A 16,594-nucleotide genomic window follows, 5' to 3' on the forward strand; every position below is an offset into this window, starting at 1 on the left:
GCGTTGACCCGGAAAGCTGAGGTCACCAGTTCAAAACCCTGGGCTTGCCAAGTCTGGGCAATTATGGGAGCTGATGCTTCCTGCTCCTCCCCCCTTGTGTCTCCCTTCTCTCTCTCTCTCTCTCTCTCTCCTCTCTCTCAAATAAATATATAAAATCTTAAATATATATATACATACAAACAGAAATGACAACATGACATCTCAATCTCTGGGATGCAGCAAAAGCAGTAATAAAAGTTCATATCATTACAGGCTTATATCAAAAAACAAGAGAGAGCCCAAGTAAACAACTTAACAACACATCTTAAGAAACTAGGAAAAGAACAAACACAACCCAAAGCCAGCAGAAGAAAGGGCATAGTAAAAATCAGAGCAGAAATAAATGAAATAGAGAACAGAAAAACTATAGAAAAAATTAATACAACAAAGAGCTGGTTTTTTTAAAAGATCAACAAAATTGGCAAGCCCCTGGAAAGACTCACTAAGGAAAAAAGATAAAGGACTCATATAAACAAAATCCAAAATAAAAGAAGAGAAATTACCACAGGTATCATAGATATACAAAGAATCATTGTAGAATACTATGAAAAACTATGTATATGTCACCAAATTCAACAATCTAGAAGAAATGGATGAATTCCTAGATCTATACAACTTTCCTACACTGAGTCACAAAGAAGCAGAAAGCCTAAATAGACCCATAAGCAAGGAGGAAATAGAAACAACTATCAAAAACCTCCCCAAAAATAAAAGTCCGGCACCAGACAGCTACACTAGTGAATTCTACCAAACATTCAAAGAAGATTTGGTTCCTATCTTTCTCAAAGTCTTGAAAAAATTGAAGGAGAAGCAATACTTCCAAAAACATTTTATAAGTCCAATATAACCCTCACAACAAAACATGGCAAAGGACAAAGGACAATACTGAAAAAGAAAACTACAGACCAATATCTCTAATGAATACAGATGCAATAATCCTAAACAAAATACTAACAAATCAAAGAGAATAACACATTAAAAAATAACACATCACAATCAAGTGGAATTCATCCCAGAATCATAAGTATGGTTCAACATATGTAAAATGATTAACGTTAATACACCGTATCAACAAAACAAAAAACAAAAAACATATAATCCTATCAATAGATGCAAAGAAGGTATTTGGTAAGATATAACAATATTTATTTTAAAACACTTAATAATATGGGTATAGAAGGAAAATACCTCAACATAATAAAGGCTATTTACATCAAACCATTAGCTAACATCATACTAAATGGTAAGAAACTGAAAACATTTCCTCTAAAACCAGGAACAAGACAAGGCTGCCCACTCTCTCCACTCCTATTCAACATAGTGCTGGAAGTTCTAAACAGAACAATCAGACATGAGAAAGAAATAAAAGGCATTCATATTAGTAAAGAAGAAGTAAAGGTTTCACTTTTTGCAGATGACATGATCCTGTACATAGAAAACCCCAAAGACTCCACAGAAAGACTATTAGAAACAATAAACCAATACAGTAAGGTCACAGGATATAAAATTAATATACAGAAGTCTACTGCTTTCTTTTAGGTCAAGAATGAATCTTCAGAAAATGAACTCAAAAAAATAATCCCTTTTACAGTTCCAACAAAAATATAATAAAACACCTAGGAATAAACATAACAAAGAATGTATAGGACCTACATACTGAAAGCTACAAGGCATTATTAAAGGAAATCAAAAAAGACACAATGAAATGGAAAAATATCCTATGTTCTTGGATTGGAAGAATAAATATAGTTAAAATGGCCATATTACCCAAAGCAATACACAAATTTAATGCAATTCCCATAAAAATTCCAATGTCATTTTTTAAAGAAATGGGACAAAAAAATCACCAGGCTTGTATGGAACCCTAAAAAACCCCGAATAGCCAAAGTAATCCTGCGAGAAAAGAAAACAAAGCTGGAGGAATTACAGTACCTGACTTCAAATTATACTACAGGCCCTGGCCGGTTGGCTCAGTGGTAGAGCATCGGCCTGGTGTGCAGGAGTCCTGGGTTCGATTCCTGGCCAGGGCACACAGGAGAAGCGCCCATCTGCTTCTCCACCCCTCCCCCTCTCCTTCCTCTCTGTCTCTCTCTTCCCCTCCCGCAGCCAAGGCTCCATTGGAGCAAAGTTGGACCGGGTGCTGAGGATGGCTCTGTGGCCTCTGCCTCAGGCACTAGAATGGCTCTGGTTGGAACAGAGCAACGCCCCAGATGGGCAGAGCATCGCCCCCTGGTGGGCGTGCCGGGTGGATCCCGGTCGGGCACATGCAGGAGTCTGGCTTACTGCCTCCCTGTTTCCAACTTAAGAAAAATACAAAAAAATAAAAAATAAAAAATAAAAATAAATTATACTACAGAGCCATGATAATCAAAACAGCATGGTATTGGCAGAAAAATACACACACAGACCAATGGAACAGAATCAAGAGCCCAGAAATAAAACCACATATATACAGAGCAAATCACCTTCGACAAAGGAGCCAGAAACAACATACAATGGAGAAAAGAAAGCCTCTTCAATAAATGGGTGCTGGGAAAATTGGAAATCCACATATAAAAGAACAAAACTTGACTACAGTTTGTTCCCTTGTACAAAAATTAATTCAAAATGGATCAAAGACCTATATCTAAGACCTGAAAGAATACATTCCATGGAAGAAAAGATAGGTACTAAACTCATGGATCTTGGCCGTCGAGAACATTTTATTAATTTGACCCCAAAGGCAACAGAAGTAAAGGCAAAGATAAATAAATGGGACTACATCAAACTAAGAAGCTTCTGTAGAGCAAAAGAAACTGACACAAAACAGACAGCCAACTAAATGGGAGGTGATATTTGCAAACAACAGCTCAGATAAGGGGTTAATATCCAAAGTATATAAAGAACTCACAAAACTCGCAACAAACAAGCAAACCATCCAATAAAAGAATAGGGAGAGAACATGAACATACACTTCTCCCAGGAAGAAATACAAATGGTCAACAGATACATGAAAAGATGCTCATCTTCACTAGCTATCAGAGAAATGCAAATCAAAACTACGAGATACCACCTCACACCTGTTAGATTAGCTATTATCAACAAGACAGGTAATAACAAGTGTTGGAAAGGCTGTGGAGAAAAAGGAACCCCCATTCACTGTTGGTGTGAAAGTAAATTAGTACAACCATTATGGAAGAAAGTATGGTAGTTCCTAAAAAAATTAAGACTAGAACATATGACCCAGCAATCCTCTATTGGGTACATAAATCCGCAAACTCGAAAACATTGGTACGTAAAGACACATGCACCCCCATGTTCATCATAGCATTATTCACAGTGGTCAAAACACAGAAACAACCAAAGTGCCCTTCAATAGAGGACTGGATAAAGAAGATGTGGCACATATACACTATGGAATACTACTCAGCCATAAGAAATGATGACATCGGATCATTTACAACAACATGGATGGACCTTGAGAACATTATACTGAGTGAAATAAGTAAATCACAAAAAAACTAAGAACTGTAGGATTCCATACATGGGTGGGACACAACATTGAGACTCATGGACATAAACAGGAGTGCAGTGGTTATCAGGGGGAGGGAGGTGGGGTAGAGGGAGGGGTTGGGGGAGAGAGGGGGTTGGTGAGGGGAGGGAGGTGGGGGAGAGGAAGGGTCATAAAAAGGAACAAATATATATAAGGCGACAGAGGATGATCTGACTTTGGGTGATGGCTACACAACATAATCGACTGTTCAAATGCTGTGAAGATGTTTACCCAAAATCTATGTACTCTAGCTGACCAATGCCACCCTGTTATATTTAACCATCTAAATACATTTTTTTTTAAAAAAATGGCTATAACAAGAAACAAAAAAGAACCCAGCAATTCCATTTCTGGGTATTTATCCAAAAAATTCCAAAACACTAAATTGAAAAGATATACATCCATATGTTCATTGCAGCATTATTTATAAGCTATGGAAGCAACCTAAGTGTCCATTAATAGATGAATGGTTAAAAAGTGACTGCAATATTACTCAGCCATAAACAAGAATGAAATCTTGACACCTGCAACAACATGGATGAACCTAGAAGGTATTATGCTGAGTGAAATAAGTCAAACAGAGAAAGACAGATGTCATATGATTTCACTTATATGTGGAATCTAAAAAAAATAAATGAACAAGCAGAACAGAAACAGACTCATAGATACAGAGAACATTTTGAAGGTTGCCAGATGGGAGAGGAGTAGAGGACATGGGTAGAAAAGGTAAAGGGATTAAGAAGTATAAATTGGTAGTTACAGAATAGTCAGAGACATTGCACACGGAATATAGTCAATAATACTATAAGACTTATGTATAATGTCAGATGAGTATGAGTATTAGATTTAGTGGGGTGATCGATCATAAGTTAGAAAAATGTCTAATCACTGGGTTGTACACCTAAAATTAATATAATATTGTATGTCAACTCTAACTAAAAAATGAAAAATTATTTTTAAAAAATGTCAAGGCCATGAACAATAAAGGCTGAAGAACTGTTTGGATTAAAGGAGATTAAAGAGAAATGACAGCGATATATGTTCAATGTGTGATCTCAGACTGGATCCTGAACAAGAAACTAATGAAATTTGATTGTATACAGTAAAAGTATATCCATATTCATTTAAGAAATACAAAACAAAATATTTAAAAGTTAAAGGCATCAGATCTGCAATTTACTCTCAAACAATTTGGAAAAAGACAAGAACATTGTTTGTATGTAGAGAGAAAATGATGAAGCAAATGTGAGAAATATTAACATTTGGGGAATTTGACTAAGCTTATACAGGATTCTTTGTACTATTCCTACAACTTTTCTCTAAGTATAAAATTATTTTAAATAAAAATAAAGACACCCACAATAGGTGACAACAAATGAAGCCAGTTAAGAGAAATCATTTTCCCTAACAGCAATGTGAGGATCATCCTTACTACACTCTACTCATCAGATCATGACATTTTAGAGCTGAAAGAAAAATGCATTCTCCCTCACAAAAACTTTAAAATTTAGATGAAGAAAATAAAATTAAATGCTTGTTCAAAATCACAACTAGTTCAAGGCAAAACCCAAACTGCTATCTTGCTGACTAGTTCTTTCAACTATGACAAGCTATCTCTTGGTATCTATATATTGATGCCTACTCCCTAAACCTATGATATCAAAATGTTAGCTCTATCTTCTCGTATATTCTAAGGAGCTAGTGTGGCAAACCACTGTTAGGCAATCTAAATTTCAATTTTAAAAGGCATTTAGGTATCACTGCTCCTAACAATCTTTAATAACTAATATTAATAACTATGTTGAGTTCAGAATTCATGCCAGATACTATGGAAAATGCTAAACATACAAAATTGACACATTCAACTATAAGGTGACACTGCTAAGCCCATGATGATAGCGATCAAGTCTGTATTATTCATGATTATAACCTCACCTCTCAGGACAATGCCTGGCATACAATAAATATTCAGGTAACTGGATGCTACTGAATAAAAGACAATCCACAGTGCAGGACTGAAACTGTGTTTGCAGATAATCATAATATCCAGTGTTAACAAAGTGCCATGAGACAACAGATAAGGAAGTTATTTTTGCTTGGTAAGATCTACAAAGGCTTCATAAATTTAATGTCACCAAAACTAAGCTTCAAAAGACAAATAAGATTTCAACAGACATAAAAGCAATGGGGTGTAGAGAGGAGAGTAGGGAGAGTTAGATAAAACAGCCTGAAGGTAAGAAAATGTTTGACATTTCTACTGAATTTTTAAACATAGGCTTACCTATTGTTGCTGCAAGTTCTGGATCAAAAGTATCATCTGTGAACCTCAAGAGCAAGCTAAAAGAGATGTTAAAAAGACAGATTAGACATTAGACCTTTTTTTCTGATCATTTGATAAATGTGTTCATGATTATAGTATTTTGTCATGAATTATATGCATCTAAGAATAGCTGTTGTAGGTTTGCTTTCAAAATATTGTCTCAGTGCAGGTATATACAGACAAATTAAATTATTAAAAAGGCAATTAAAGAAATCTCAAGAGCAAAGTATACTCGAAAACATATTCCCCAGGCTCCCCTACACAACCCCCTAAGTGTGAAAGGTCTGTGTGCATGTTTGTTAACTACTGGTATGTCCTTCAGAGAGCAGGACACAGTAGCATGTTGTTCTTTAACTGATAGGACAAACGGGGGAAAGAAGTGTCTTGGGATGCGATGAATTAATGTTTTATCTGATGTGTAATCCACTTTGAACTCAAGTAAAGTAGAAAAGTGTGAGCATCTAGTATTTTGTGACATAGTATGACTACTACCTAAGTCAGATAAAAAACGTAGGACAGACAGAACACACAATGTCCAGAGTATATATACTCTGGCGAATGATAAGCAGGGTGTGTGAAACCAAGTAGGCAACAGGAAGTTACTGAAGGTTTTTAAAGAAAGAACTGCCATACATTTGAAAAGTTCTGCTGCATAAAAATGTAGGAAAATCAACAGAAGACCACTGTCATGGTTATGGTGAGAGACTAAAAAAGGATTAAAGCTAGGAAATGGCTAAGAAACGAAGGAAGGGGTGAAATGAAAGCAAAAGATATCAAAGTAGAAGAATATTCTCAGTTACATCTCCCAGAATTATTTTAACATAAGGCAGAAGTGTCAATTAGAAGCTCTTCAAAAATAAAATCTAAGCTTTTATTAAAACCCTAGATTTATAAAGTTAATCAATCTTCCCTCACATTATCTCTAAGGTAGAACAAGATTGTTCTATTGACCTGTTTGCATGAATAAAATCATGAATAGAATCAAGGCAATATGTATCAGATGTCTGAGCTATAGAAAAATATTTCTATAAATTATAATTATTGCTGTCAGAGATTTTCCCCTCCAGAGTAGGCTTGTAAGAATGTCCAAACCTAGTCTCACTGATTGTATTTAAAAGATTACCATAAAACCAGCACCACCAAAGCAAAAACAGGAGTCAAATTGCAAATTCTTATACGTAACATTGAACCCACTTGCCTGTAACTATTTTTACTTACTTTCAACATGAGTTAAGCAACAGCAGCAATTAAAATTCTAAAAGACTACTTACAAAAATTTTCTTCTCTATAACATTAAAATTTAAATTAATAAAAGCATGTATGTAGCTGTACCTGGTCACCATAAAAAATTTCATTACAAAAACGTAAATTAACATAACCTTACAGAGCAGTAACGGTAGTATTACCTAAATCAGTGTTTTTCAACCAGTGTGCCGTGAGACATGGTCAGGTGTGCCATGGGGAAATTAAATATGGGTCCCCAAACTACAGCCTGTGTGCCAGATACGGCCTGCGGAGGCTATTTATCCCGCCTGCCGCCAGCCACCCCCGTCTGAACATAAACATTCCCCTCACAATCCCTCCAGCTATCAGTGACAGGAAGAGTGGAGGCACAGGGAACACTCACTGACCAATCACCTTCTAGGATTCATCCCAACCACTAGCAATGAACCAATAGTAGGCCGCCTCTCATCCACACCCAGGAAGGTCCCCCGATTGTCATTATGTGGCCACAGCGAGTAGTTAAAGCTGCTACTCCTCCCCATGGTCTCAGATTTCTAATCCTGGTCAGGACCGGAGGTAAATGTTGCCACCACTAGATGAAGCCTCAGCCTCAGCTGGTTATGTCTATCCTGTTGGTGTATATAGATATTTGACCTTTTTCTTTTTAAAAAGAGGCCCCCGCAGAGGGTGATATACAATGCATCACAATGTTATCTAACTTTAAAGCTAAAGTTTGCTGATCTTCCTTTGGACAGTTTTTGGTTATCTGTTGCCAAGGAGTTCCCCATTCTGGCCAACAAAGCTATTTTGACATTGCTCCCATTTTCAACCACATATCTATGTAAGCTGAGCTTCTCAAGCTTGACTGCGATAAAAACTAAAAACAGAGAGAGACTGAGAACTGTTAAGGAAGAGCTTCGTGTGTGTCTTTCTACCATTCCTGCCAGGATATCCCTTTTGTGTTCATCGAAACAGGCCCAGGTTTCACACTGGGTATAAATACATTTAGAAACTATATTATTAACTATATGTATAATATGTACTGTGTTAGAGTGTCATTTTGTGTCATTTTGGTAGGTGGTGTGCCCCAGGATTTTGTAAATGTAAAAAATGTGCCACGGCTCAAAAAAGGTTGAAAATCACTGACCTAAATAATAACAGTATTGACTATTATTTACAGAACATACACAAAATGCCAGACATTGGGCCAAGGGTGCTAATCCTTACAACCTTGTCGTCCATGATACTTTGTCAGGAAACTGGTATGGTATAAAACAAAAATTTTAATATAGGCTCTGAATAAAAGTCAGCAGATCTTAGCGCCAAGAATACATTGGTAGCTCAAAATATATCCAAAATGCTATGCTTGCATTCTTCTATACAGAGAGTCCATTTCTCCACTAGATTTTGAAATGCATCTACAACCTGAAAATGATTAAGAACCACTGCTCTAAAGTATGTAGTTTAAGCTTTCATATTTTCAAAGTTAAAGGAGCAAAATACTCTTTATGCAGAGCTGGAAAGAGTAACTACCACCATTCCACTAAAAGGAGATCAAATTTATAATAAACATTGTGATTATAACTAATCTGTATTTCTTCTTTTTTTTTAATTCATTTTTAGAGAGACAGAGAGGGAGAGAGAGGAGAGAGAGACAAGGGGAGGAGCTGGAAGCATCAACTCCCATATGTGCCCTGACCAGGCAAGCCCAGGGTTTCGAACCGGCGACCTCAGCATTTCCAGGTCGACGCTTTATCCACTGCGCCACCACAGGTCAGGCCTAATCTGTATTTCTTAATTTACAAATAAAATTAGCCAAAAAGGATGGGGATATAAGGTACACAGGAGGGACAGCAACTTAGATAATAATAGAAGATCTCTAGAATCCCTTCCAGTTTCTAAAACACTTTGCAACTTCTTTATTTCACCCTGGCTAATCATAGAATCTTACACATTTAACATTAAATAAAGTTTGAGAGATTTCTATTCCATCCTCATTTTCAAATGAAGAAATGAAAACCTCAAGTGTTCAAGTATGACAGACAGGTCACACTAAGTGACAGCACTAGTTTTACAATCCTGATCTCCTGGCTGCTAACATACATGCTCATTACACTCCAAGAGTCTGAAATGAACTGGAAAAATAATCTACTATTAGAACTAGTTAAGATATCTTTTGTGTGCAATGATTTTTCAACAAGTGATATCTCACTTCCATTAACTCTAGATATGTAAAGAAATAGAAATGAACTATCAGTTAAAATTCTTTAAGACTACAGTCATGACATATGTTTTCGTACTAACTGGTCTTAAAAGCACAAGCTTCTATTTTAGTCGAGTCACTTATTCTCATCCAGAAAGACAAGTGTTTTCCATAGCATACTACATATACAATAACGTTTATCTAGCTAGAAAAACAAGCCAACTTTCTCCTTAAATGCCATCCTTTCTTGAAAGAGATAGTTAAAAGTGTTAAAAATTCTGCAGAGAGCAGTTGACAACTCACCACGAAGTACTGAGAAAAATTGGGGGGAGGGCAATTAGATCCAAATCAGTTTGTATGAGAGAAGGGAACCAAGGAAACCAAAAATTACACATAATAGATTTTATTCTAGAGGAAGAACCACAATTATGTAAACATTGCACGTACCTCCGGTTAAGCTTCCAGAAAATTTTAACATAGCTTAACTAATCATCCATCCAATATATTTAGAAGTGCCAACCAACCATGTATTGGGTTGAACCACATAATATGACATTCACCAATTACTGACTTCAAAATCAACTTAAATAAGGGTCACATCTCAAAAAAGAAAAAGAAAAGGAAAGAAAGGTTGCAAGGCTATCGAATTCCTATGAAGACAATGTTCAATATATTACGTAACTAACTTTTTAACACTCAAACATAATAAATGGTAATCATAAAAATTATTTTATTTAGCCCTCTGAGTCACACACAACACACAAACAAATCACACTATTTGGCTAGCCCACAGTGTTTCATTAATTTATTCCTTGTTATGTACAAATATCCCTTACTCAAATATACACAGAGTACTTTCAATAAGGAAAACTATGTGTTGTCATATTTCAAAAATACCGTATATAAAATTTCAAAGTAAGATTTCAAATCCTTAGGTATCTAAAAAAGTATGACTTGAAAGAAGTGACTTGAAAGAGAAGTTAATCAGGAGGTATAGCTAAAATGTGAAACTGCTCACAGCTCCTGGAATTTGAATACTGTTTAAAGACAAAGGCACCCTAGAATATAACCGACTCATAATTAGATGGCAAGGATAATTTCACCTGGAGAACTTTGTTCTAAGACCTGATGAAATCACTACCCTCTTGCAACACCCACCCAGCTTCACATCTTACCTTATTATACCCAGCTCTAACAAGTGTAGATGTTATCCCCTCCCCCAAAAAGAAGTGTCAAGAAAGAAAAAGCACAACAGTAATTTGTTCTTCTACCTCTATATAGCGTGGCAGAATGAGAAGGAACAATGACCCTTTATTTTCAAAGGTGGAGCAGAGCGTAATCTCTACCGTCTCAGACCAAAGGGAACTCTTCTAACAAAGTTCTTTCACAGCTGACTCATTTAAAAAAAAAAAAAAAAAGCGACGACGGGGTGCACCGAAACATGCCAGGAATGTGACCCAAGGCGTCGCGAAACTTCCAGCTTAGAGCACTACATGTCGAGACAAAGCCCGAAGTGGTCAAGTGACCCCTCTTAACTCGCGAAGTGCCAGGCAGTGAAGCCCCAGGGGCCTGGCGGAGGCTCCGCTCCCGGAGAGACTCCGGCCTAAAGGCGCCGCCACGCCCTGCACTACGCCGGCTGAGAGCGGCCTCGGAACTGTTTCGTTATTGGTGCCACAGCAGGGGAGCGACCCAGAGAACCCGGGCCTGGCGGAGGACTGGGCGCGGGGCCGCGGGCGGAGGTCACCGCCACCAGTTACCTCCCGACGCGGCCCGGGAGACCGCAGCCACCCAGGCAGAGAGGAGCCAGCTGCCCCGTCACAGCCCGCAGACCCTCCTTACCTAGACTTGCCCACACCACTCTCGCCGATGATGAGGATCTTTAGGGTGGTCAGCACGTCCTCGTCCATCCTGACCCTTGTCGGCTCCGAGCCCAGCCGCCCGGGTCTGGCTCTCAACCCTTCACCCGAGAGGGCTGGCCGTACATGCGCAATGCTCCGAGGCCGCCACCTTTTTACAGCGGGTGTTTAGTTGCTGAAGCCCTATTTCCGCCTTGAGGTACTTCTGCGTCTGCGCAGAACTAGGGTCCTAGCCGACCTGCCTCTCTTGCGCAAGCGCAGATGGGGTGGGGGGGGGGGGAAAGCCGTGTGTGATTCCACCTCCTTCCCAGCACCCCCTTTGGTGGTGCGCTTGGCAAAGCGTTGAGTTGAGGGACTATAAAGCTTTATTTAAAAATTTAGCAGCTGCTTCTCACAGTTGCATTACAGTTCGAAAAATTTTGTGGTTAAAGGCAGATTATTTTACTGTGTGTGTTTTTTAACTCTTATCTTTTTTTTTAGCATGAAGGCAGATTATTTTAAATTTAGGTCCCAACTCCATCGTATTACCACTTAATATTACCTGGCCTTCTGAGCCTGTTTCTTATCTCACAGTCAACGCAATACCTCAGAATAGAATTGTTAAGAAGATTAAGTTAATTTGTGAAAGCACTTAGTAAACTCAAGTGCTATATAAAAGATGTGATTGGGTGTTATTCATCACGTGGCTTATCCTCTGTTAGATTGAAGAGTACTCTTCATCCTTGAGGTCATCTTGAAAGGGAGATGTAAACTTCGGGTAGATCCGGTGCGTAAAACCTTTGGTGGTGCAACTTCAACTATTACTCGTCACAAGGACTGCTACACCACGACCGCAGGAATTGTATGTACAGTATACACTTTGTCTTCTTCACAAACCGCATACATATTAACGATTAAAATGGTAACATGACAGACGCTAAATAAAAATTAGTTCTTGGATTTTATCTTCTTATACTTGCAGCTATTGCTAGATATTTGAATAAAGGATACATATTAATAAAACAGGATAAATTAAGAAATTAATTTTTTTTTAATACCTGGAAAAGCTCTTTCACCAGAAGTTCAAATGGCTCCCTCACCACCTTCAGGTCTTGGCTCAAACAATACTTTCTTAATGAGGACATCCCTGTACATACTACAGAAATTTGCAAATCCTCTTTGCATTATTGGTCTGCATAGCACCACTCTTCCATATAATAGATTTTTGAAACTAGTTTAATCTTCCCCCAAAAGAAGGCAAGCTTCATGAAAGCAAGGATTTTTGTCTGTTTGGTTAGTTATGTAACCTCTGTGCCTAGAGTAGTTCCTGGCATATGTATAATATATGCTAAGTAAATATTTATTGAAGGAATTAATTAAATAAGTATTCTGGAGTCCATTCCTAACTTTGGAAGGTGATGTAATCCAAACAACCTCAACCTCTCATAAAATGGTTCTTGAAACCTCAATCAAGTCTGTCCAGGCTGTAGCATAATGACCATATTTCTGAGGTTCATGCTATTGTTATGCTCTTTCACTCTAGGGCAATAATTATAAAACTATACTCCGCAGGTCCTCAGACTCCTGCTCAAACTATTTTCATAATTATCAAGATGTTATTTACTTTTTTCATGCTTGTTCTCTGAGGTTACAATGGAATTTTCCACAAATCATGACAGCAAAACAGATTGAAGGCAGAACCTAATATAAGAAACCAACTATTTTCTATTAAGTTAGCCCTTAAAGAGGTTTGCAAAAAATGTAAAATAGTACCACTTTTCTCACTAATACTTTGTATTAAAAAAACTATTTCATAAATTAACTAGTATTAGGTTTTCTTTAAATAAATTAATATATATGTTTAAGTTTTTCTGTTTTAAATTCTGAGTAAATATTAATACATATAGCCACGTAATCAGCTCTTTTGAGTCCTCAGTAATTTGTAAGCGTATACAGTAATTTGTACAACCAAACACTATGAGATCTGTTACATGGTACTATTCACAATATTATAAAATAAAAATTTAAATTTAAACACCATGCCTGGCTTTATTGATGCTGCATGGAAGGTCATTGACCTACTTCAGCAACACTATAATCTCTTAGATTTTTCCTTTACTCCTGGACTCTCAAAGTTACATTTCTGGTAGAGATTTCTGTCCTGAGGTTCAAGCTAACATACACAACTGCTAAGACATCTCCATGTGGGTATGCCCAGGTGGAAAATGCCAAGGGAAACATGTCTGACACTGAATTCATTATCTTTCCCTCTAGACTAAGTTTTTTCCTCTTGATTTCATTGTTAAGAAATGATTAACACCCCCTTTAACATTCTTTATTATTTTAGAAAATTAAATTTAACAGGATGACATTGGTTAACAACAGTACATTGGTCTCAACGTCATTTGGACAGTCAGTTATGTTGTATATCTATCACCCAAAGTCAAATCATTCTCACTCACCTTATATTTGTCCCTCTTTATAACCTCCCGCAAACCCCCACTCCCCATGGTAACCACTGCACTCCTATCTATATCTGAGTCTCAATTTGGAATCCCACCTATGTGTAGAATCATACAGTTTTTAGCTTTTTCTGATTTACTTATTTCACTCACTGTAATGTTATTAAGGTCCATCCATGTTGTTGTATATGATCCTATCTCATCATTTCGTATGGCTAAATAGTATTCCATTGTATATACATACCACATCTTCTTTATCCAATCATCTATCAAAGGGCGTGTTGGTTTCCATGTTTGGTCCCTGTGAATGATGCTGCGATAAACATGGGGCTGCATGTGTCTTTATGTACCAATGATTTCGAGTTTTGGGGATATATATATCCAGTAGAGGATTGCTGGGTCATATGTTCTAGTCTTAATTTTTTTAGGAACCATCATACTTTCCGCCATAGTAGTGTACTAATTTACATTCGCACCAACAATGAATGGGGGTTCCTTTTTCTCCACAGCCTCTCCAACACTTGTTATTACCTGTCTTGTTGATAATAGCTAATCTAACAGGTGTGAGGTGGTATCTCATCATAGTTTTGATTTGCATTTTTCTGATAGCTAGTGAAGATGAGTATCTGTTCATATATCTGTTGGCCATTTGTATTTCTTCTTGGGAGAAGTGTCTGTTCATGTCCTATTCCCATTTATTTATTGGATAGTTTGTTTTGTGAGTTCTTTATGTATTTTGGATATTAACCCCTTATCTGAGTGGTTGTTTGAAAATATCATCTCCCATTTAGTTGGCTGTCTGTTTTGTTCTCAGTTTCCTTTGCTACACAGAAGCTTCTTAGTTTGATATAGTCCCATTCATTTATTTTTGCCTTTACTTTCCTTGCCTTGGGGTCAAATTCATAAAATGTTCTCTATGGCCAAGGTCCATGAGTTTAGTACCAATGTTTCCTTGTATGTAATGTATTGTTTCAGATCTTATGGTTAGGTCTTTGATCCATTTTGAAATAATTTTTGTGCAAGGGGACAAACTGGAGTAAAGTTTCATTCTTTCGCATGTGGATTTCCAATTTTTCTAGCAGCATTTACTAAAGAGGCTTTCTTTTCTCCATTGTGTTTTGTTTCTGGCTCCTTTGTCAAAGATGATTTGCTCCATATATATGTGTTTTTATTTCTGGTCTCTCAACTCTGTTCCATTGGTCTGTGTGTGTATTTTTCTGCCAATACCACGCTGCTTTGATTATCATGGCTCTGTAGTGTAATTTGAAGTCAGGTATTATAATGCCTCTGGCCTCGGTTTTGTTTTTTTCTTTCTCAGGATTACTTTAGCAGCTCGGGGTTTTTTATGGTTCCATACAAACCTGGCAGTTTTTTGTCCCATTTCTTTAAAAAATGTATATTGTATATTGCTTTGGGTAATACAGCTATTTTAACTATATTTATTCTTCCAATCCAAGAACATGTGATATTTTTCCATTTCATTGTGTCTTTTTTGATTTCTTTAATAATGCTTTGTAGTTTTCAGTATATAGGTCCTTTACATTCTTTGTTATGTTTATTCATAGGTATTTTTGTTATTGTTGTTTCAACTGTAAAATTGATTATTTCTTTAGTTCATTTTCCAAAGGTTCATTTTTGGTGTATATGAAAGCAATAGACTTCTGTATATTAATTTTGTATCCTGTGACCTTACTTCAGGGGTCGGGAACCTATGGCTCGCGAGCCAGATGTGACTCTTTTGCTGGCTGTATCTGGCTCACAGACAAATCTTTAATAAAAAAGTAATAATGTTAAAAATATAAAACATTCTCATGTATTACAATCCATTCCTTTCCTACCACTCATGTTCATGGTTGCGGGTCGCTGGATCCAATCACAGCTGTCATCCAGGACAACACCAAATTTTTATTGGCTCATGCATAACATACACAGGTTGTTGTATGGCTCTCACGGAATTACATTTTAAAGTGTGTGGCGTTCATAGCCCTCTCAGCCAAAAAGGTTCCCGACCCCTGCCTTACTGTATTGGTTTATTTTTCTAATAGTCTTTCTGTGGAGACTTTGGGATTTTCTATATGCATGTCATCTGCAAAAAGTGAAACCTTTACTTCTTTTCCAATATGAATGCCTTTTATTTCTTTCTCTTGTCTGATTGCTCTGCTTAGAACTTCCAGCACTATGTTGAATAGGAGTGGAAAGTGGGCAGCCTTGTCTTGTTCCTGATTTTAGAGGAAAAGGTTTCAGTTTTCCACCATTTAGTATGATGTTAGCTGATGGTTTGTCATATATGGTCTTTATTATATTGAGGTATTTTTCGTCTATACCCATTTCATTGAGTGTTTTAAACATAAAAGGATGTTGTATCTTACTGAATGCCTTCTCTGCATCTATTGATAGGATTATATGATTTTTGTTCTTGGTTTTGTTGATATTGTGTGTTATGTTAATCATTTTACATATGTTGAACCATCCTTGTGCTCCTGGGATGAATCCCATTTGATTGTGATGTGTTATTTTTTCATTGGAGATATTGGTCTGTACTTTTCTTTTTCAGTATTGTCATTGCCAGGTTATGGTATGAGGGTTATGTTGGCCTCATAAAATGTGTTTGGAACTATTGCTTCTTCTTTAATTTTTTTGAAGACTTTGAGAAGGATAGGAACCTAATCTTTTTAAAATGTTTGGTAGAATTCACTAGTGTAGCTGTCTGGCCTTGGACTTTTATTTTTGGGGAGGTTTTTGATAGTTGTTTCTATTTCCTCCTTGCTTATGGGTCTATTTAGGCTTTCTGCTTCTTTGTGACTCAGTGTAGGAAAGTTGTATAGATCTAGGAATTCATCCATTTCTTCTAGATTGTTGAATTTGGTGACATATACATAGTTTTTCATAGTATTCTACAATGATTCTTTGTATATCTATGATACCTGTGGTAATTTCTCTTCTTTTATTTTGGATTTTGTTTATATGAGTCCTTTATCT

The 16,594-nt window shown here is 36.9% G+C and overlaps 1 protein-coding gene across 2 annotated transcripts in view; it reads right to left on the reverse strand.

Annotated features, from left to right (window-relative positions):
* RAB18 (RAB18, member RAS oncogene family) overlaps positions 1–11,370 on the reverse strand; it is a 52,813-nt gene extending 41,443 nt beyond the window's left edge. Inside the window, exons 1-2 of one of the 2 annotated variants that reach the window (XM_066384545.1) lie at positions 11,158–11,370; positions 5,853–5,908 (exon numbers count right to left, since the gene is read on the reverse strand). In XM_066384545.1, the coding sequence (XP_066240642.1) occupies positions 5,853–5,908; positions 11,158–11,225 (124 nt within the window). In that variant the 5' untranslated portion in view covers positions 11,226–11,370. The remainder of the gene's footprint in view (positions 1–5,852; positions 5,909–11,157) is intronic. The other variant, XM_066384543.1, reaches the window with a different exon arrangement.
* Positions 11,371–16,594: the final 5,224 nt, after the last annotated feature.

The sequence above is a fragment of the Saccopteryx leptura genome, chromosome 5 (genome assembly GCF_036850995.1).
Source record: "Saccopteryx leptura isolate mSacLep1 chromosome 5, mSacLep1_pri_phased_curated, whole genome shotgun sequence".
NCBI classification, from domain to species: domain Eukaryota; kingdom Metazoa; phylum Chordata; class Mammalia; order Chiroptera; family Emballonuridae; genus Saccopteryx; species Saccopteryx leptura.